Genomic DNA, 23,729 nt, shown 5'->3' with positions numbered 1-23,729 from the left:
AAACCAGGTCCTGCAAAGACACTCCCCCCACTCCCTCAAGGGTCTTAGGGTAAGTTCTGGGATCTTCTCCCTGAGTCTTCCCGCAGGAGCTCCCAGCGTTATCTCTTCAGTAGGTTTTCTCACCAAGGCCAGTAGCTTTCCTTCCTCGTTTTTCTCTCTCTCTCAGCCTCTCCTGGTCTCTATCTCTCCCTCCTTTCCTCTTTCTTTTAGTCTCGATCAATCTCTTTCCTCCCCCACCCCACTTTCCCTTTCCCTGGCGCGTTCTCCCCCCCCCCCCCCCGGTCTCTTTTTGCTTTTTGTCTTAGTCTCTGTCTCTCTGCCTCTCAAAGGCACGAGAGCGTGCGCCACGCACACCCACCTTCCCCTCCTGGAGGGTCCTTAGCATGTGGGTGTGGCTGAGGTCGTGGCTAGATAAGTGGGGTAGGGGGAAGGGGCACTAGCATTAGGCCTACTTACTGGCTTTAAAAATTGTATGCCAGGATCCATTTTCAGTCCCCATTATAGTTTGAGCACTTTACAATCCCCGCTCCCCACTTTCCTCCTCCAACCCCTAGGGCTGAAGAGTATAGTATTTGAGATATTAGTGGAGGCTCAGGCTAGTAGAAGTCGTGCCACAGATTTAGAAACAAGAAGGTTTGGTGTCCAGTGCCTACTTGAGCCTGCCTCTTTGATTTGGGCCTTTCTTCCTTCCCACACTAAGCCTTTCCTAGCCTTACAGGGGAGAGTTTTATCCTCCCTTGTCTCGCTCACTTTGCCAGAAACCTTACCCTTCCTGACTCACCACAAGGCCTTGAGGTTATCTTTGCTCTCTCCTTATACACAGAGATAAAACCAAGAGTTTTCCCGGTTTCTCAAACCCAGCTTTCTCTTTATCTTAACCAGTATTCTGTGTACCCATCTTCCACTTTCTGCTTATTTATATGTCCCTGTTTCTCCCTTTGTATTTTCAATTTGTTCTGTCTCAATTGGGACAGCTCTTTTTTTTGTATATTGCCTGCCCTTCTCAACACATGCTTGGATCCTTGGTCACTCTGATTGTGAAGAATGCCTGGTTTCAAGATGAGGGGAGACAATCTAGGAGGGTTAATGGTGTATTATTAATTCAGAGGCAGTTCGGTTGCATAAAACTGGGTGGGTTCTGGAGAGATAAGCCAGGATTCTAATCTCAGTTCTGCCCACTTTTTAGCCAGTTGACTTTGGACAAGTCATTTGTCAAGTCACCGGGTCTTACTTATCTCACCTTTAAAAAGAGATAAGAAAACAATGTAAATGTCCAATCATATGGGAACTCTGTACTTTCAGCTCATTTTTGCTGTAAACACAAAACTGCCCTAAAATATAAAGCCTATTAAAAAAACTAATGACACACAAAAATGCTCCTGATACATTTTCAGAAAGGAGTTAAAATATGATACTTTGGCCTGGCCGGCGTGGCTCAGTGGTTGAACATCGACCTATGAACCAGGAGATATATATATATATTTTACTGATTTTTAGAGAGAGAGGAAGGAAGAGGAAGAGAGAGAAACATTGATGTGAGAGCAAAACATCTATCGGATCGGCTGCCTCCTACCAGGGTTCAAGCCTGCAACCTGGGCATGTGCCCTAACTGGGAATCAAACCAGCAACTTTTCAGTGCACAGGGTGATGAACAACCAACAACTGAGCCACACCGACCAGGGCCCACTGTTTTTTGTGTTTTTTTAAAAATATGTCTTTGTTGATTTCAGAGAGAGGAAGGGAGAGGGAGAGAGAGATAGAAACATCAATGATGAGAGAGTCATTGACCAGCTGCCTCCTGCATGCCCCCCACTGGGGATTGAGCCCACAACCCGGACATGTACCCTGACCAACCAGGAATCGAACCATGATCTCCTGGATCCTAGGTCTATGCTCAACCGCTGAGCCACGCTGGTTGGGCTCACCGTTTTTATTGATGTATATCCTTTCTGTCCTTTTTTTGGCATACATATTTTTTTACAAAATTGGAATTATCTTGTACAATATGTTCTACAACATAATTGCAATGGTTGTATATTGTTCCAGCATTTCGATGCACCACGTTTTGTTTAATTACTGCTGACCTCAAACTTTGATTTTCTCATGATACGCAAGTCTACATATAACTTAGTCAAACAAATACAGGCACTAGCTCTGGCCGGTGCGGCTCAGTGGTTAGATGTTGGCCCAGGGGCGTGTACCTGGGTTGCAGGTTTGATCCCTAGCCCGGGTCAGGGAGGGTGCTGGAAGCAACCAATAGATGTTTCTCTCTCTCTCCCTCTTTCCCTCCCTCTCTCTCTCTCCTTTCCTCTTTCCTCCCTTCCACTCTCTCTAAAATCCTTGGGTGAGGATTAACAACAACAAACAAATGGAGGCACTATTTAGCAGTCATTGATTAGAGTGATTTAAAACTCACTCTGGAAACACATGGATTCTTTTTCGATATTTTTTCCAATTACAGTTGATGTTTAATATTATATTACTTTCAGGTGTACAGCATAGTGGTTAGACATTTATATAACTTACGAAGTGATCCCCCTGATAAGTCTAGTACCCCCCTGACACCATACATAGTTATTACAGCATTATTGACAATATATCCCTATGCTGTGCTTTACATCCCCATGACTAGAGGGTATTAAGTGTAATAAGTCAGACAGAGAAGGACAAATACCATATGATTTCACTTATATGTGAAATCTAAAACACAAAATAAACAAACAAAGCAAAAACAAGCCTGGCCGGCGTGGCTAAGTGGTTGAGGAGATGGTGGTTCGATTCCCGGTCAGGGCATATGCCTGGGTTGCAGGCTCGATCCCCAGTAGGGGGCATACAGGAGGTGGCCGATCAATGACTCATCATCATGTTTCTCTCTCTCTCCCTCTCCCTTCCCCTCTCTGATATCAATAAAGATATATTTAAAAAACAAACAAAAAAACCAAGCTCATAGATACAGAGAACAAGCTAATGGTTGCCAGATGAGAGAAGGGTTGGGGAGGCTGAGTAAAAAAGGTGAAGGAATTAAGAAGTACAAATTGGCAGTTACAAAACACATGGATTCTTATTTAATGTTTTATACCATTCTAAAGTACCCTGAAGTGAAGAAAAGGGAAATATGTATTCAGGGAGACACTGGGAAAATACTAGCCTGGGAGCTACTCAACAATAGGAACCAATTCTTACTCATCTCTATCTCTAGCATCTAGCATAGTTCCTGATAAATACTCAATAAATGTTTATTGGATGAAATGATGGATGGATGAATAAAGGAGAGAATAAAAAGCCCCAATGAAATAAAATTGTAATAATATTTCTATAATATAAAGCTTAATAAGGAAAGAAATTAAAGTGTAACAAGAGAGAAGCAAAGGCAGGCAAAGATAAGGAATCTTTATAAAGAAAGATACAAGTGAAATGTAGTGAAAAGGCGCCTATTTGACCTTATCAGCAAGTCCAATGGTGGCAGTCTGACTTAGTAGTGTGATTCTGACTATACTCCACTCTTTAACATTCACTCTGTCCTGTCCAAACATATCTCCCAAATTTGGAGGCAACATATCTCAATTTACTCCACAGAAGGTCAACTGACTTTATAAGACATACTCCCTAGGGTCTGTATGGGTCCCAAGGTCTCTACAGGACTTTATGCTATGGCACTGTCCCTTGGAAAATCAACTTAGGTTAGTATTACTTCTTTGGGTCCCACTTATACTTATTTTTTTAAGTTAGAGGTTTATTGAGATATAATTCATATATTATACAATTTTCCCATTTAAAGTATGCAATTCGATGGATTTTAGTATATGCACAGATATGGGCAACCATTACCACAGTTGATTTTGCATTTCATAATTTTATTTATTATTTATTTATTTATTTATTTATTTATTTATTTATTTATTTATTTATTTTTAAACTTTTTGAACTTTAAAAACAATATATCTTTATTGATTTCAGAGAGAGGAAGGCAGAGGGAGAGATAGAAATATCAATGATGAGAGAGTCACTGATCTGCTGCCTCCTGCACGCCCCCCCACTGGGGATCAAGCCCACAGGCCGGGATCATAGGTCAATGCTCAACCGCTGAGCCACGCCAGCTGGGCTTTTTTTTTTTTAATCCTCACTTGAGGATATGTTTTCCATTGCTTTTCAGAGAGAGTGGAAGGGGGAGAGAGAGAGAGAGAGAGAGGGAGGAGGAAGGGGAGGGAGAGAGTGGAAGGGGGAGGGAAAGAGAGAAACATCGATGTGAGACACACTCATCCATTGCTTTCCTCCTGCTCCAACCAGGGCAGGGGACTGAGCCTGCAACAGAGGTACCCACCTTGGCCCAGAATCAAACCTGGGACCCTTCAGTCTCAGCCCGAGGGCCAAAGCTCTAACCACTGAACAATATGGGTAGGACCCACTTATAGTTCTTAAAACAGTCTTGCACACTAGGCCATTCACTTTTTCTTTTTTTTAATTCTCACCGGAGGATATTTTTTCCATTGCTTTTTAGAGAGAGTGGAAGGGGGAGGGAGAGAAACATCTATGTGAGAGACACATCAACTGGTTGCCTCCCCCAGGTGCCCTGACTGGGGCCGGGGACCAAGTCTGCAACCAAGGTACATGCCCTTGCCAGAATCGAACCCAGGACCCTTCAGTCTGTGGGCTGACACTCTAACTATTGAGCAAACTGGCCAGGGCACATTCACTTTTTCTTGATGTTTCTTGTTTATCTAGTTACTTGGCAATTTACTGAGAACAGTAATCAACTTTAGTACTGACAAACAACATATTATTATGTTCAATACCTTGAAAGTATTCAATAAATATTATGTGACTGATAATGATAGTAATTAGAAAAAGAAAAAAAAGACCTCTCAGAGCTCACTTGGACCCTGTTCTTCTGTTGCTTGGCTGACTCCTCTCACCTCTAACTCAATTTGACCAAAACTGCATTGATTGACTTTCTCCCAATGGTGCTCTGCCTCCTCTATTTCCTGTCCTGGTTAGTGGTACAACCAGACAACCAGGCATCCAAAACAGAAACCTGGAAATTGTTCTAGTCTTCTTCCACTTCTTACCCTCTACATTTACTTGGTTATTATGTCCCTTTGAGCCTATCTTCTAAATATTTGGATTTGGTTTCCTCTTCTCTATCCCTACAATCACTGTCTTAGTTCAGGCTTTCCTCATCTCTCACCTGAAATTATTATTTTTGTGTTCTAACTCGTGTCCTTAGCTCCTGGCTTATCTTCTCCAATCTTTTCTACACACTATTGCCAGTGTGATTGTAGTAAGCTGCATAATACACACCCAAAGATATCCCTGTCCTAATTCCTGGAGCCTGTGAATGTTACCTTATATGGCAAAAAAGTAGGACTTTGCAGGTGTGATTAATTTAAATATCTTAAGATGGGGAGATTATCAAGGTAGGCCCTAAATGTAGTGACAAGTAATTTTTTTTAATCCTCATGCAAGGAAATTTTTTCCCATTGATTTTTAGAGAGTGGAAGGGAGGGAGGGAGAGAGGGAAAGGGGGAGAGAGAAAGAGAGAGGAAGAGATGTCGATTGGTTGTCTCCAACATGTGCCCTGACCCCAACCCGGGCCAGGGATCGAACCCTTGACCCTTTGGTGCATGGGCCTAACCACTGAACTAACCAGCCAGGGCATGACCAATGTTCTCATAAGAGAGGCAGAGAGAGATTTGACACACAAAGAGGAAAAGGCCATGTGACCACGAAGGCAGAGATTGGAGTGATGCAGCCGCATACCAGGGAATGCCAGCATCCCCCAAAAGCTGGAAGAAACAAGAAAGTCTCCCCTAGAGCCTCCTGAGGGATCATGGCCCTGCCGACACCTAGATTTCAGCCCAGTGATACTGATTTCAGATTTCTGGCTTCCAGAACTATGAGAGAATACATTTCTGTTGTTTTAAGTCACTGAGTTTATGGTAATTTTTCACAGCAACCTTAGGACATGAATACAGTGATCTTTCTGAAGTTCAAACCTATCATACACAGAAAAAATTTATTCTCTTTATCTCTTTCAGTCTGTTTGTGTATCTATCTATCTGTATCTATATATAGGACCCCCCCCCCCCCACACACACACGCCTGTGAATGCATATATGAGAGAGTCTGGAAGAAAATATACCAAAATGTTACTTCTACATAGCGGGATTATGATTTTTATACTTCTGTGTATTTCAAGCTTTTCCCTCAATAAGCATATATTACTTTTATAATCAGAAAAGACAATATAAGTTATTTTTTAAAAAAACCTTTCAATATCTCCCCAATACCTACAGATTAAAGTACAAACTTCTAATCATTGTACAGGCCCTTGATTATTTGGCCTACGCCTATCTCTCTAGTCTAATTTCCTATTACTTAGCCTCCCTCTTCTCTTCAGCCATGAAAAATTACCTAAAACACAGGTCATTCTGCCTCTGACCCTTTGCACATGGGTCTCTTAGACTTCAACCTCTTGGTTAAGACCCAATTCAAAGGTGTTCTTTCCTGTGAAGTCATTCTTGATCCACTCAAGCAGAGTCACGCTTCCTTTAAGTTACCACTTTACCTCTAATATGCTATTGTTATTTTATTTGCCGACAGTACTGAAATTATTTTTCATTAGCATTTCTCAGCTTATACTGTGATTGCCTTGAGGAGATACACAAATGTATTATAGTACCTTTAAAATAATTTTTCCCCACAACAGATACTAAAAGCCATCACGTGGTACTTAATGTTAAAATGTCCTCATAAATCTTTATGTATTTATATAAAAAGATAGCTAAAGTGATTTTTTAGTGAGGTCATGACTCAGAAAAGTATATATAGTTTAATCCTACATATGTAAAAAAGTATAAACATTTCTGTTTGACCAGGATAGTACAAACACAGAAAATAGAAATGCAAGAAAGTGGTGATAATTGTAACCATTAGAATGAGTAGAGAAAGAGACTTGTCTCTTTATACTGTTGGGTATTGTTTGATTTTTTTTTCCCCATGAGCAGGAAAAAAAGTCTTTTTCAGAAAAGATAGATGTAAAATTTTTTTTCATAATAGAGGTGTTATTAATTCTCAAAAAATTTGGGAACCACTGGTCCAGATACACCCAATATGGTAGCCACTAGCTATATGTAACTAAATTTTAGCTAATTAAAATGAAAGAATTGCCTGGCCAGTGTGCTTAGTGGTTAGAGCATCGGTCCTTGCAGGGAAGGGTCTCAGGTTTGATTTCCCCGTCAAGGGCGTGTACCTGGATTGCAGGTTCAATCCTGGCCCAGTCAGGGTGTGTGCAGGAGGCAAACCAATCAATGTTTCTCACACTGATGTTTCTCTCTCTCTTTCCCCGCTTTCCTCTCTCCCTCCCTTCCGCTCTCTAAAAATCAATGGAAAAAATACCCTTGGGTGAGGATTAACAAAAAAAATAGAATTAACAATTCAGTTCCTCAGTTGCACTAAGTCATATTTCAAGCCCTCAATGGTCACATATGGCCAGTAGCTGCTGTACTGAACAGAGGAGGTACAGAACATTGCTATCATTGCAGAAGGCTCTATTGGACAGTGCAGGTCTAGTTCACTGTGTCCCCACATAAGGTGGAGCCAATTGGGAGTGGGACACTCTGAAAACCTGAATGTGAGTTAAGTTAATTAGAGGGAATTAACTACATAGAGCTATCAGTTGAGCCTTGTAGCCCTTGATTAACCCACAGGGCTAGGGCTAGTTAGGTGTTGCTGAAAAATAAAGGCGATTACCTGATTGGTGTCCTACAGAATATAGAAATCAATCTGTATCCATGGCAATGATGACACCTTAGGAACAATAGTGGTGTTTGGAAGGCTGGTTTTCCCGGTTACCATGGAAATGAGTACCTGGCTACAATTCTGTGTAATCACAGAGAATAAGGTATCAATCCTTCCTTCCCTCCCCCACCCCTTTTATAACCATACTGATGATTTCAGTTGGGCTTCATGAGCAGACCTGGCAGCAGGAAAACCAACTAGAAACCCGATTAAGTATGGCGTATCAGAGTGCAAGCTTTAATGAGGAAGTGTGAAAAAGAAACATGGCGGGGCCTTTTTTTCAGTAGGAAAAGACTAGATCTACTACACTGAATACAATGACATTGTTACTCTTGCTTCTTGCACACGCGCAGTGCAGGAATCCTCAGAGCACGCCTACGCGCACATTTTCTCCCCTTCTCTCTCTCTCTTTCCACTTCTCCTCTCTCTCCCTTTTCTCCCTCTCCTTTCCCTCTCGCATCATTTGGTCTTCCAGTCTTTCCGTTAGCTCGGTTACGTTTCTCTTTCCGAGCCTCCCTCCCCCTCTCCCCCTTCCTTTTCAGTCTTTAGCGGACGCAACTAGCGCATGCGCAATACGTACAAAGTCTCGCTCTTTGTCCCCATCAGTCTTTCACACGAACCCAAGTCTTTCGCATTCAGCAGCCAATACGATCTTAGAAATGGCGGAAAACTGATTCCGCCTCCGAAGATGAACCTTGATTGGCAGTTCGGAGAACCAATCGAAGATGCCACTTTGTACCCCTGGGGAGGCACCGAGCTCCGTCGTCTCGTTTCCGGCGGTCGCGCGCTCTTTTCTTGGGACGGTAGAGGCCGTGTAGCGTCGCCGTTACTTTGAGGAGAGAACAGTCGGTAGAGGGTGAGTTTGGGGACGACTTAGTTCTCATTTGAGAGGGGAGTAGGGTTTCTCGCGACAATCGGTGAAGGAAGAGGCAAGGCTAGGTTTGGAGGGAGGCAGGCCCTTCTTTCCAAGGCCCCTTGAGGCCTTGTCCCCGCCACCCCACGGGCTTCCCAGCCCACCCGCACACAGGGTCCCATCGCACTCAAACCTGACTCCCGCTTCCTCTCTCGTCGCCTTTCTTTGTGCGACGTAGCCTCCAGTCTTAGCCCTGTCAATAAGTTCCCAGGCCCTTGTGCCGCCCTGGGCCTGAGGGTGTGGGGTCTACCATCCCAGAGCAGTGGAGTCGCGGCAGGAGGAGGAGGCGCTTTGTCGGGAGCTCCTCCCCTCGGCCTCGCGAAGCCTACAATTCTGTATGTGCAACTGCGCGCCCCCCCCCCGCAGCGGAGATGTTTCTTTGTCAAAACTCTTAGCTGGGAGGTTAATCCAGACCCCTCCGCTTTCCTCCTCAGTTTCCTGCATGCCCTTTTTTTTTAGTCTTGTTGCCTAGCTACTTGACCCACGTGTAGCATCACTTTTAAAAAATGAAACTTAATTTTATGGATCTTTTTAATCAACTATTTTCCACACGGAGAAACGATTGTCATAAGGTGACACCGTTCTTTGTGTTCTTAACAGAGAAGACCAGGTTAGAGAAGTCTGGGAGGCATGTTGCTATCTTAAATCTAGGTTGAGGTAGGTGTAGGGTAGTCAAAATATAGGACGCCCCGTTAAATTTGAATTTCACACGGACAACGAATTATTTTTTAGTATACTTTGCATGGGACTTACACAAAAAAATGATTCATTTTTTTAATCATAAATTCAAACTTTACTATGTCGTGTATCTTTATTTTATAAATCTGCTAACTCTAGTCGGGGTACACTGGCTAGATTTATACTGCCTTTGTCCAACTTCCTTGTTATCAAATGAATGGTCCTGAGAAACTCTTAGAAAATAAAAAAGGACCTTACCGTGTCAGTGCCTTTTACAGCTTTCAGGCTGTCCACATCCAGGCGGCCATCTGGGTCTGGTAGATTTTTTTTACCAGATATTCCCCACTGTTTTGCACTTAAAAAGTTGATCCTTATCCGGAAAATTAAGGGGACATTTATTTAGATTTCAGATATGTGTGATATAGTAACATACTTGGTCCTGTGTCTAAACACTTCTGCAATTGTATCTCATTCCCAGTAGCCCCACTCTTTCTAAACCAGCAATACATATTTTCTCAAGCAAGTCCTTCATCAGGGTTGGTCTTTCAGACAGAAATCCTTGCTACTGATCTTTGTACTTTGTTCTCTTCTCAGAGGCCCCATGGTTAGGGGGCGATGATTTCTGTACATATTTCCAAATTATATTGGTAGTCATTATCAGAAGTACTTAGCTACTCTGTGGGTACTGTGTTAAGTGATTTATACAATATTACTTAGTCTTCACCATTGAATACCTGCTTGGGAAAGAACAAATGGAAAGGAAAGATTATAAAGATGAACATTATGGAGACATTTATTTTAAAACACAAAGGTTGGGAATTTGGTTATACAAGTGATTTTTTGCTAGAATACAGAAGAGTGGAGGAAGAATGTAATTAATGACATTTGTCTAACTGAATCACTCACCATATGTAGAAATAAGGTTAGTCACTGCCAGCAGAACAAGTGTATGCTATGTTATGTACATGATCTCATTTAGTCCTTAATATAACCAGCCCTGTGAGGTAGGTATTGTTATCCCCATCTTACAGGTGGGGAAATTGAGGCTCAGAAGTTAGGTGACATGTCTAGTAAGTTTGTTGCATTCTGAACTCTGAAACTGAGCTGAGTTTGATTACAAAGCTTGTAGTATAGTTGTATGAGATTCTCCACTCCATGCTCAGTCACACTGTGTGACCTTGGATAGGCATCATTTTTCTTATCCAGAAGAATGATAATTGTAAATACTAAATGAGATAATACAGACTTAGCACAGTGCCTGACATAAAATGGTGGATAAATATCTTGCATTATTACTGTAACTACTAGGCTGCACTTTCTAAAATCAAAAATAACCTCCCTTGAAGTAATCTTAAATGGTTTAGAACATCTTAGCACTTTATCCTCAAAGAGGTAGGTCATTTCTACTAAGAAGTTGAAAAAGGCCCCTTTTTAAAAATATGTTTTTATTGATTTCAGAGAGAGAGAGATCAGTGATGAGAGTCATTGATCAGCTGCCTCCTGCACTCCCCCTAGTGGGGATCGGGCCTGCAACCCGGGCATGTGCCCTGACTGGGAATCAAACCTCTATCTCCTGGATCATAGGTTGATGCTCAACCGCTGAGCCACTCCAGCCGGGCTAAAATGGCCTTTTTGAAATGGAATGATGAGGTGTGGGTAAGATGTAAAGATAGTTCTTAATATTTCAGTTTTGAATGGATCTCTAAAGATTTCTATTAACATGTAAATTATAAATTGTGGATTCCTGAATGGGATGCAAAGTACTCAGGCTGAGATCTCAATTAAAGGCTGGAGAAAAAAAGAGGGTCCTTGGATTCTAGCCAGATAAGACCTAGTTGAAGAAATGGCTGTGAAGATCATTCAAGTTTCTGTTATAGGCCACTTTGGGTTCAGGGAAGGGAGGTGGAACTCAAATAGGAAAAGAACTGATTCTAATGAACACCTTACCCTGCCTCCAACTGTTGCTGGGGTAGACTTTAAATTTTGTATGTTTTTATTTCTTTTAAAATCATGATTTCCTTTTTAAAAAAAAATATCTTTATTGATTTCAGAGGGAGGAAGGGAGAGGGAGAGGGAGAGAGAGAAACATCACTGATGAGAGAATTGTCATTGATCCGCTGCCTCCTGCATGCCCCTGACTGGGGATCGAGCCACAACCCAGGCATGTGCCCTGACCGGGAATTGAACCAACATCTCCTGGATCTAACTTAGGTCGATACTCAACTGCTGATCCATGCCCTGCTGGTCATGATTTCTTTTTTTTAAAAGTTACTCCATTTGCTGTGAAACTGGTATACCTATTCATGGCATTTAAAGTTATTACAACTTTTTGAGAAAACAGTGCTGCACTATGTGGCAAGAGTCACAGATTCAGTTATTCTATTTTTATCCTAAGGAAATTATTAAGCAGAAAGCTACAAGCACTGAGATACTTACTGCAGCGTTATAACAAAATGTTGAGCCCAGCCGGGCATGGCTCAGCAGTTGAGCATCGACCTAGGATCCAGGCGATCGGGGTTCGATTCCCGGTCAGAGCACATGCCTGGGTTGCAGGTTCGATCAATGACTCTCATCATTGATGTTTCTATCTCTCTCCCTCTCTTTTCCCCTCTCTGAAATCAATAAAAATATATTTAAAAAATTTTTGAAAACAACCCAAATGTCTCATAGTAGAGAGTAGTTTAGTAAATCCGTATGGGCTTTATGTAGCTGTTAAAAATTATAATTATGTTCATACTATAGAAATGAGGAAAAGCTGAATATACAGTGGTGCATTGAACTGATAATGTATGTTCTGGAAGGTAAAGAAACAAAAAAGGAAATTGTGAGAGAAATATTTACTCAGGACTGTGCCCCAAGATTTAGCTATGGGCATTGTTTATAATTGTGAAAAATTAGAAACAATCCAAGTGTCCAATACAACAATGGCTTGGTTGACAGCTGAACACCATGTCCATGAACAATTAATGTAGAATATTTAGTAACATGAAAACTGTTAGTCATGTGTTGTAAAGTAGAAAAGGCATTATAAAACTATTATAAAATAGTTTTTATCATATCCTATTTAGAGTACCTACAAATATGTAAGTCAGTGACTGGAAGGGTAGACCAGAATGTTAAGTGACTATTTTTTATTTATATATATATGTATATATATATACACATATCTTTATTGATTTGAGAGAGAGAGAGAGAGAAACATCAATGATGAGAGAGTCATTGATCGGCCGCCTCCTGCATGCCCCCAACGAGATCGAGCCTGCAACCCAGGCATGTGCCCTGACCGGGAATGAAACCTTGATCTCCTGGATCCTAGGCCAACGCTCAACCACTGAGCCATGCCCAGCTGGACAACAGTGACTATTTTTTTAGTGCTGTGTCTTTGGATTTTTTTAAAAAAATATGTCTTTATTGATTGCAGAGAAAGGAAGGGAGAGGGAGAGAGATAAAAACATCAATGATGAGAGTCATTGATCAGCTGCCTCCTGCACACCCCCTACTAATGAAGCCTGCAACCCTGGCATGTGCCCTGACCAGGAATCAAACCTTGATCTCCTGGATCTTAGGTCAATGCTCAACTTCTGAGCCATGCCGGCTGGGCGGGTCTTTGGAGTTTTATCTTATTTTTGTTTTTATCTCTAAGTTTTCCATAACAAAGATATAGTTTGTGATAGGTGCCTTACTGATGAGAAACATAAAGTTGACGAACTGACATAAATGAGAAAATTCATAACTGGGCTTAAATGTTAATTTTCCAGTGAGGTTACCTCACAGCTCTATTTAAAATTGCTATTTTCAACCTTCCATTCCCTATCCACTTTGTCCCCCCTTTCTTTTCTTTTCGGTAACACCTCTTATTAACTACTATGTAATTTAATTATTATGTATATTGTTGTTTTTTAAGTTGAGTTCTTTCAGTAGGACTTTAGATTATTATTTTTTTTAAATATATCTTTATTGATTTCGGAGAGAGGAAGGGAGAGGGAGAGAGAGATAGAAACATCAGTGATGAAAGGTTGTCTTTGGTCGGCTGCCTCCTGCATGCCCCCTCCTGGGTATTGAGTCCGCAACCCCGGGCATATGCCCTGACCGGGAATCGAACCTTGATCTCCTGGATTCTAGGTCGATGCTCAACCACTGAGCCATACCCGGCCGGGCATGTATATTGTTTTATCTCTCACTAGAAGGTAAGGTCCCGGAAGGCAAGAATATTTGCTTCGTTCATTGATGCATCCCAAGCACCTAGAATAGTGCCTAACAAATAGTAGGCATTCAGTGAATATTTATTTGTTGAATGAATTAGTAAGAAAAAATTATCAATGACCTACAAGCAGGACAGTTTTCATTTTTGCTTACCTTCTGTTCCTTGTCTACATTCATGCATTAAAAAAAACAAAAAACCCTTTCCCTCTTAGAGCATCAACATTTTTCATGTAAACTATGCCCCTAATTTTGGGTAAGTCATTTTGATTGTTTTGTTACCATAAAGGCCATTGCAGTGAATATTTCATGGTGAGATTTTTAAATTTTAAAGTTATATTCTGAGGATGAATTTCTAGGAATAGAATTCCTGAATTAAAGAATATGAACATCTTTATAGCTCTTGTTGCCTGTTGTCTTATGAAACAACTTTTGGATATAGTATTTCATAATTGCAGTGATGTTCCCAGTTTTGGTGGGATATGATATAAAATATATTAGGGAAGTTTTTATACACATAAAAGTATTCTTTCTGCCAGGCCGGGCTTGTCTCAGTGGTTGAGCATCAACCTAGAATCCAGAAGATCGCGGTTTGATTCCCATCAGATCAGGGTACATGCCCGGGTTGCAGGCTCGATCCCCAGTTAGGGGCGTGCAGGAGGCAGCCGATCAATGACTCTCTCATCATTGATGTTTCTATCTTTCTCTCTCCCCCTCTCCCTTCCTCTCTCTGAAATCAATAAAGATATATATTTTTAAAAGTATTCATTCTTATATGACCATTATCCAAAATAACAGTCATCAAGCCTTTGTCAGATTTTCTTCATCTAAGGAATATAACTGGCACTATTTTAAAGGAATTGTGTAATAACATAATATTCACAAAAAGGTCTTTTTCTACACCTTTCCTTCAGCGAAATTCTGACTAGAGGGTTTTGTGTTTAGGGGAAAGGACATAGAATTGACTTTGCCCTTTTATTTCATTTACTGAATAACTGTCCTTGACTGCCAAAGACTCTTCAGTTTGTTAATTTGATCAGTTAGAAAATTTGCATTTTAAAACCATCAACCATCAATTTCTGGATTGTACCAGGAATTCTCATTTTGTTTTCTTTTAATTTTATTTTGATTTTTAAATGAATTTAACATTTTATGTTTGTATATTCATCTTCTTGTATTGGCTGCTGTTACTGCTTTGGTAGCCAATTATCTATTCATTAATCCTCATAGCCACCTTGAGAGAGGTGGGTATTTATTATATACCCTTTATAGCAGCTTAAGAAACCGATGCAGAAGTAATTTACTAAGTAGTACATAATTAGTATTAGGACCATGCTTGAAACTTAAGTATGTCTAACTCCACAGCCCATACTTTTCCTGCTGTTCATTCCATAGTATCTAGTGTAGGCTAGGACTGGGCAACATGCCAGAGAAGAGCAAGTCCTACTAGTTTCTTGTCCTGTGATAACTAGAATCTCTTTCGGTCATTGTGTTTTTAAAATGTGCTTTAATATTATGATAGGGCCAATATTTAAGGGGTAGATTCTTTTGGCAAAGTAGTTTCCTATTATGTATAAAATTATTGAACTAGAAGATTCCTCAAGTCATTCTAGTGCAAGCTGTTCTTATCTGGTGCTTGTCTAGTTTCTGTGTGCAACGTAACTGCTAGTGTCTGGTTGTTTTTATATTTTTGAATTGTACTCCTTTGCTGTACTTGTTCAAAATAACCAATTGTTTGGATCTGGTAAAAGCCAGGATACCAAAGGTGATTGATGACATAAGTTATCAGGAAGGTGACTGATTACATTCTTAGTACTGAATGTATTTGACAGTCTACATTTTCTTTTTAAGGTACAAAAAATGCAGAGCAATAAAACCTTTAACTTGGAGAAGCAAAATCATGCTCCAAGAAAGCATCATCAGCATCACCACCAGCAGCACCACCAGCAGCAACAGCAGCAGCCACCGCCGCCACCAATACCTGCAAATGGGCAACAAGCCAGCAGCCAAAGTTAGTGCATGCTAAGTAATGGGGTAGAGATAGGTTCCCTCTTGGGAATGTGTTCTTGATTTTTTTAAATTAGTCTTTTGGGATTATAAAGGAATATTTACCTCTTAATACTTCTTAGGATAGAAAAAGGCTGATTCTCTGAAACCAAGGAGCAGACATGTTGTAGAAATAGCAGTTGAATAGAGGTTGCTTTGCTGTGTTGGCACATTTTACTGCTAAACAGATGTCTGTGTTTTACCTCAGAGCTTGGTTTCCTAGAGGTAATCAGATGACTAGCAGGGAACATATAGGACAAGTCTTCAAGACTTAATAGAGAAGTAGTCTCGTAACTGAGTATTACGCTTTTAGCCTGGGGCCTGTGCCAGCCCATTTTTAATCAGTGAAAAGCCTTTAAAGGTGTGTTCCCATTTGTTCAGCAAACTTGAAAGTCTATTATGTGCCTCTAAGACTAGAACCTAGAAAGGGGGGGTGGGAAGAGAGAGAACTCATGAACATGGACAACAGTGTGGTGATTGCAGAAGGGGGTGGAGGTGCAAGAGGACATAGAGGGGATAAATGATGATGGGGAAAAAAGACTAGAACCTACTTCAACTCTCTTTATTTCCAGAGATTTCTACAAAGAATACTTTTTTCAAACTCATTTACTTTCATTCTATTACTCCCACGCCTGAGAGAATGGGAACTGTTATGAAGATGGATGAGACTGGGAAATGAAGCAGTTACGTTTACATCTAAAAACCTGTCCCTTCTCACAGAGTTCCTTGACTTGCATAATTTTCTCTTTGGCCAATAGCTCCTGTTGTCTTTCTGTAGTCCCCTCAGATCTATGTATACTGCTTTCATATTCTAAGGTGTAATTTAGTGATAAGTGGTTAGTGGATAGATTTCATTGGGAAATGGTATTTGGATTTTCTACAGCAATTAGGTTTCCTAATCTAGCAGTAGTTGTAGCTCTTTGAGAATGACTGTAAATTTCTTGTCTTCTCTCAGATGAAGGCTTGACTATTGACCTGAAGAATTTTAGGAAACCAGGAGAGAAGACCTTCACCCAACGTAGCCGGCTCTTTGTGGGCAATCTTCCTCCTGACATCACTGAGGAGGAAATGAGGAAACTATTTGAGAAATATGGGAAGGCAGGCGAAGTCTTCATTCATAAGGATAAGGGCTTTGGCTTTATTCGCTTGGTAAGCAACTGTAGGTTTATAGAACAAAGGTGGGGAAGCCGGGGAATGATGGATATGGAAAATTAGGCAGTAAATAATTATCAGATGGTCTGTTAAAAGCTTGTAGTCGTAGTTGATGGAATAGGACAAAAATGCAGATTTAAAAATTTTTTCCTCATAGGTGTTTTTTGAAAAATATATTTTTATTGATTTTTAGAGAGAGGAAGGGAGAGACATTGATTGCCTGCCTCTTGTATGTCCCCTACTGGGGATCAAGCCCAAAACCTGGGCATGTGCCCTGACTGGGGATCAAAATTTTTATTGATTTTAGAGAGGGGAGGGAGGGGGAGAGAGAGAGAGAAACATCCATACGAGAGTTGCCTTCCACACACACCCTGACTAGGGATCGAACCTACAACCTGGGCATGTGCCCTAGTGGGGAATCAGACCGGCGACCTTTTAGTGCACAGGACAATGTTCAGCCAACTGAGCCACACCGGTCAGAGCTGTGTCTATTTTTAAAAATTTAATTGTGCTAATATACACATAGCATTAAATTTATTATCTTAATCATTTTTTTAAATATATCTTTATTGATTTCATAGAGAGGAAAGGAGAGGGCGAGAGAGAGAGAGAGAGAAACATCGATGATGAAGGAGTCATTGATTGGCTGCCTCCTGCACGCCCCCAACTGGGGATCGAGCCAGCAACCAGGGCATGTGTCCTGACTGGGAATTGAACCCCGATCGCCTGGATCCTGGGTCAACGCTCAACCACTGAGCCATGCCCGGCCGGGCCTTAATCATTTTTTAAAAGTATGCTTTTGTTGATTTCAGAGAGGAAGGGGGGGGGGGTGCGGGAGAGAGAGAGAAACATCAATGATGAGAGAGTCATTGATCGGCTGCCTCCTGCACGCCCCTGACTGGGAATCGAACCTTGACCTCCTGATTCATAGGTTGATGCTCAACCCCTGAGCCATGCCAATCAGGCCTATCTTAATCATTTTTAAGTGTAGATCTTTTTAAAAAATCTGATTTAATTTAGGAAACGTGTTAAGTGTATGGGGGAACCTTTCGAGGCATTATCTATCTCCGTAAATGAGGAACATGATATAGTCAACTAGTTTTCCTCCCAGATGTACCACTCACTCAAGACTATATAGGCAAGTCATTTTCTCTGGGGCTCAGATTCCTCTTTAGTAATATGAAGGGGGTCCCATCAAGGTATGTGGTTCTAAAGAGGCCTCTTGGAGGGCATAAGTGATTCTGGTTAACTTGTTTGTAGCTAGCTAAAATTTAAATTTTCTAGCTACTATAATATAAGGGTAGGTTTTAGGCTTGTCGTTGTTTAGATGATTTGTTACCTGTTGGGAGAATAACCTGTGATACTGATGACCATGTAAGTGTTACTAACTTTTAGGACTTTCAGTTGGTTTATTGCAAGGTCATCAGAGTAGTTAGGCTAACCAAAGAGTTACCTGAAACTCACAATTCCATTCTTTCAGTTCTATCTATGTTTCTTTGTATGCTGTTGCCAAGCTTTTTTTTTTTTTTTTTTGAGACTTTTTGTATTGAGCTATCCTAGTTTAGACTTTTTTTTTTTGTTCAAAATATTACAGATATCCCTTTTTCTCCCCAGTGACCCATTCCACCCCTCATCCCACACCCCCTTCCCTACTTTAGACTCTTGATCTCTTGATAGCTGTGTAGTTGGTCTGTCAAACTGAGTTATTCTAACTTCTCTCTGCTTCCTAGGAAACACGGACCCTAGCAGAGATTGCTAAAGTGGAACTGGACAACATGCCACTCCGTGGAAAGCAGCTGCGTGTGCGCTTTGCCTGCCATAGTGCATCCCTTACGGTCCGAAACCTTCCTCAGTATGTGTCCAACGAACTGCTGGAGGAAGCTTTTTCTGTCTTCGGCCAGGTGGAGAGGGCCGTAGTCATTGTGGATGATCGAGGAAGGCCCTCAGGAAAAGGCATTGTTGAATTCTCAGGGAAGCCAGCTGCTCGGAAAGCTCTGGACAGATGCAGTGAAGGCTCCTTCCTGCTAACCACGTGAGTGAGGGGTCATTTTCAGAAACAGACCTTAGATTGATACTTCCTTTTGTGGTCTGGGGAGTTAGCCTTTAGAAACCCTGTTCCTCGTGTTCATTTAAAGACTATTGATACTATTTCAGCTTTCTAGTAGGGTTTTTAATGTAATCTTAACACAAGTAGAGTGAGGATTAAGAAATAACCTTTAATAGCCCTGGCTGGGTAGCTCAGTTGGAGCATCATCCCATACACCAAAAGTTTGTGGCACTTATAGGAGGCAGTCGATGAATGATTCTCTCTCACATCCATGTTTCTCTCTCCTCCTTCCTTTCTCTCTTAAATCAATAAAAACATATCCTTGGGTGAGGATTAAATAAATACTTTTTTCATCCTTCAGTGGGTTGTCATTTAATCAATGTTAAATCTCCCCTTTTGAAGTTTTATAACTCTGAAAAGTTGTTTTGTGCGTGCAACATCTTAGTATTTACCCCAAGTTATCTGTAGTTCTGTAGATAACATGTTTAGGTTGCACTTAAGTACTGTATCTACTTAGGCTGTATTCAGAGATCTGAAGCCTGACTTGATCCTATCAACCCCAGATTCCACATAATGCCATTAAAAAGGAATTGGTTACTTGGGACTGGGTATAAAACTCCTTCAGAAGTTTAATTGTCTAATCCTGACCCCTAAAACTAGTTCATTGTGTCCATGGCAGGTGTAGAAAGGAAGCCTAGTGTAGGATATAATTTGATCTTTCTTTTTCCCAGATTTCCTCGGCCTGTGACTGTGGAACCCATGGACCAGTTAGATGATGAAGAGGGACTTCCAGAGAAGCTGGTTATAAAGAACCAGCAATTTCACAAGTATGTTGTCCTGACAGATTCCTGTTAGGTGTTTGCCTGTTCTTAAGGAAGCTTGTAAAGGGATGTGTAAAAGAGGCAGGTCTTTGCTATATATGTTCACTAGCAGCCATTATCTTGGCCCTCAGGAGGAATGCATTGCTTAGTTGGAATCTTGGACAGAGTTTTAGTAACCTAGGAACCTTGTCTTCAGGGAGCGGGAACAGCCACCTAGATTTGCACAGCCTGGCTCCTTTGAGTATGAGTATGCCATGCGCTGGAAGGCACTCATTGAGATGGAGAAACAGCAGCAGGACCAAGTGGACCGCAACATCAAGGAAGCTCGTGAGAAACTGGAGATGGAGATGGAGGCTGCTCGCCATGAGCACCAGGTCATGCTAATGAGGCAGGGTGAGTATAGGCCTATAAGTCTTAAAACTAGAAGAACAACAAAATAAGTTTTTCTGGAGTTTCTTTGTATCAATCAGTAGAGAAAGGCCTAAACCTCTACTTTTAGTCTCTGAAATATTTTGTTGATCTTGGTAGGCAAATGAGCTTGGAGATGTGGCAGAGAATACTGGATTCTGTGGAGAAGGAAATAATAGGTTTGGCTTTATTTTTGGAATCTGGATACCTCGGATGGCCACTCAGGGATTATATATCCCCTTTGCTTTCTGGATCTTTAATTATGGAAAATTATTGGGCCCATATGAGGAGAATGAAGAATACTCTCAATCAGTCTGTTGTTTTTCTAGATTTGATGAGGCGTCAAGAAGAACTTCGGAGGATGGAAGAGCTGCACAACCAAGAAGTGCAAAAACGAAAGCAACTGGAGCTCAGGTAACTCTTCTCAACCCTTTTTCTCTCAACCACTCTAGAAGGTAATGTCTCACTCCTGCTTTCCTACTACTATGCTACCTCTTGCATTTGTAAATATGTTGACAAACATTTCCTGGTGGTTTCTGAAGTTCTCCCTTTGGGTGGGAGGTGTTTCAGCTGCCAGTGGTTCTGGGAATTACCCAGGGCTACCCTAAAGAGAAAACAGCTGAGTGCTGGTCTCATGAGGTGCCTTTGGGAGAGAACTTTTTTCCCCTGAGGGGCACAACTAGAGTGCTTTAGGGTTGGGCACATTTAACATTTGAGTTTCCTGGAGAGCTATGATAGTTTTCAGTAGGCTCTTGATCCCCTTGACTGAGTCTCCCCTATTAAGGCAATCTGCTCAAGTTCTGGAATGCCTCTACTTAAATACCTTGGTGACTCTAGACAGGAGGAAGAGCGCAGGCGCCGTGAGGAAGAGATGCGGCGACAGCAGGAAGAAATGATGCGGCGACAGCAAGAAGGATTCAAGGGGACCTTCCCTGATGCGGTATATCTCCTTTGTGCCCATGATGTACCAGGCCAGTCGTGATATGACAAATCCACCATGAATTGTCTGCCCACTAGGACTATACAACACACCAGGTTATGATCAATTTTTCCATTCTGTGAAACTCCTTTTAGAAATAATTCATAGGAAGGAAAGGTAAGGTTTGAAGGAGAGCTCTTTTTGCCCCACAGGCAATTTAGGATGAAAAGCTGGGGCCAGTATATGCCATTTAGACTCAGTGACTACAGGATGAGATACATCCAGTTCCATAGCAGCCTTTGCTGTGCTAGAAGTTGTACAGGTTGGAGCTATAGAAGAAATCTACTATCCCCTTTCCTTTCACCTCACTTGTACCTAATAGGAGATTCTGGCTTGTGTCCTAGTAGCTCTGATCTTGAATTCACTGTACAACTAGTGAGGAGCTGTTGTTAGTGTTCCTCAGCTTGGTTTCAGTGTACTTGGGATGTGTTACCACTCTATACTTTCCTTAGTGTGTGGTCTTCAGTGGATTGTGGTAGAATGCAGTGCTGTCTTAGACTGTCTTTAGTGTCTTTTTGTTTTTCAGAGAGAGCAGGAGATACGGATGGGCCAGATGGCTATGGGAGGTAAGGACTCAAGAGATTAATGACTCTGATTTCCTTTTTTGTCTCATCTCTGGTGAACTATGTAGCTTATCTTACCTAGTCCAGATTTAAGGGGTCCACATTTCTGGGAGCATTGTTTTTGGGGGGTGGGGATGGGGTAACATGTCTTAGCCCAAAGGTCTTGTTGAATTGTTTCCTTTACACAGAAAGACACTGATATCTGTCTCCTGTACTGATCACACTACTCTGCTTTAGGTGCTATGGGCATAAACAACAGAGGTGCCATGCCCCCTGCTCCTGTGCCTGCTGGTACCCCAGCTCCTCCAGGACCTGCCACTATGATGCCAGATGGAACCTTGGGATTGGTAATAACTATGGGGCCTTAACAGTAACTCTGAATAGTGATAGGAGAAAGGACTTTGCCTCTATAGCCCTTGGGCCTGCCACGGTTTTGCTACAGATAACAGTGTTTAGAACCACTGTTATCCAGTGTAACCTCAAGATCTTTATTTCTGAATCTTGAGCAAACCCAGTCTTAAAAATACACTTTATGTAGGACTAAGAAGATGGCTCTGATGGGCCAGTCTAGTCTGACCGACTGACTAGTTAGTTGCTATCCTAGGTGAACGGGTTCTTTTTTGGCAAGAGCGCAATGAAGGCTACGCATTATCACACAAAATAGATGTGAATACAAAAGGCTTTATGGTTCATGCAATTCTGAGGTTATTTTAGTTCTCATGAAAAAATGTTAAAACTGGATAGGCTTTCAAGTTGCATGAAGAGTGATGGCCTATTCTTGTCCATGTGCCTAATTCAGCAAAAAGGACATAGGTAGAACTTCACCATCTTAGGCATTTAGTGTGTAATATTGCTTAGCCATTAAGGATAGGGATAAAAAGGTAAAGGTGGTGTGGTTGAGTGGGTCCATAATTCAGGCAACCTTCCTTTCAGGGACATGTATCTACTAGAGTTTTATCTGCTAGTTTTAAACATGCTTAGGCACCCAGAGCCTTGAAAAATTGGGTGGAAATGGCCTCCAAGGGAGGGACTGCAGATGGGTGGGAAGTTTAGGATAGGTTATATTGTAATGTTGCTCTCTTTCTCTCTTTAAGACTCCACCAACTACCGAACGCTTTGGCCAAGCTGCTACAATGGAAGGAATAGGGGCAATTGGTGGAACCCCTCCTGCGTTCAACCGTGCAGCTCCTGGAGCTGAATTTGCTCCAAACAAACGTCGCCGATACTAATAAAATTGCAGTGTCTAGTTTCCCAAAACCCTTAAGAGAAGGACCCTTTTTGGACTAGCCAGAATTCTACCCTGGAAAAGTGTTAAGGTTTCCTCCTAATAGTTAGGTCTTCCCTGCCTGTACTACTCTAGGGAGTATGCTGGAAACAGAGGGCAAGGGAGGGGCGATATTTAACAAATAATTTCTGTGTGGTATATTGTTTAATCATGTCTGTGTGGTGCATTCCTGAAGTCTCGTGATTATTGAAGGCCTAAGGGTGGGGGACAATGGCAAAGTGGATGCAGTTAGAGCCCCCATTAATCTTGATCATTCCATTCTGTTTATCCTGTTCTACTTGTGTTCTCATTCTTAAATTCCCCAACCCCAGAGACACTGCCACATGTACCACAAAAACCACACACATCCTCCAATGACCTTAGCCCCATAACTTCATTCACTCCCAGGTGGGAATTTAGGCAAATGTCCGCAGAGGTCGCAGATAACATACATACGGTTCTGTTGTATCCCATATATTATCCCTTCATGTCCTAAGCAAGACATTTTTCTCTTAGAGATTTTCATTTTAGTGTATCTTTTTAAAAATCTTGTGTTATCTTGCCTCCATCCTTTTCTTGGGTAAGGACAACCCAGGAATCGCCCTTTGGTGTCTGATGTTGCTGTTCACAGCTTTTCTTGATAGGCCTAGCACAGTCTTGGGAACAGGGTTGCTGTATGCTGGTTGTCAAACAGTAGCTCTTAGCCTTGCCTATCTTAGGTAGTTATGCTGTGCTTTTTTTAAAAAAAAAAAAAAATTGGTGTACCAAGTTTGATTTGTCCCTGATCCCTTTGGAGTTTTTCTGAAAAAATGGAGCAGTAATGCAGCATCAACTTATTAAAATACATTTTAATCCTTTTCA

At 41.5% G+C, this 23,729-nt stretch overlaps 2 protein-coding genes across 3 annotated transcripts in view; one reads left to right on the top strand and one right to left on the bottom strand.

Annotated features, from left to right (window-relative positions):
- Nucleotides 1-8,590, bottom strand: part of ZMYM3 (zinc finger MYM-type containing 3) — a 23,634-nt gene extending 15,044 nt beyond the window's left edge. For both annotated transcript variants that reach the window (XM_016207407.2, XM_016207408.2), the window contains exon 1: nt 8,378-8,590. In XM_016207407.2, coding sequence (XP_016062893.1) covers nt 8,378-8,400 — 23 coding nt within the window. In that variant the 5' untranslated portion in view covers nt 8,401-8,590. The remainder of the gene's footprint in view (nt 1-8,377) is intronic.
- Nucleotides 8,553-23,729, top strand: NONO (non-POU domain containing octamer binding). Its single transcript, XM_016207413.2, has 11 exons — nt 8,553-8,653; nt 15,440-15,599; nt 16,590-16,783; nt 18,517-18,818; nt 19,565-19,660; nt 19,851-20,047; nt 20,392-20,476; nt 20,900-21,002; nt 21,568-21,607; nt 21,842-21,951; nt 22,699-23,729. Exons 2-11 carry the CDS (start codon nt 15,449-15,451, stop codon nt 22,831-22,833), a joined length of 1,413 nt encoding a protein of 470 aa, XP_016062899.1. The 5' UTR covers nt 8,553-8,653; nt 15,440-15,448; the 3' UTR covers nt 22,834-23,729.

Source organism: Miniopterus natalensis, chromosome X (assembly GCF_054644295.1).
Source record: "Miniopterus natalensis isolate mMinNat1 chromosome X, mMinNat1.hap1, whole genome shotgun sequence".
Classification (NCBI taxonomy): Eukaryota; Metazoa; Chordata; class Mammalia; order Chiroptera; family Miniopteridae; genus Miniopterus; species Miniopterus natalensis.
The sequence above is the reverse complement of the archived record's forward strand: the minus strand, read 5'-3'. Positions and strand labels throughout refer to the sequence as shown.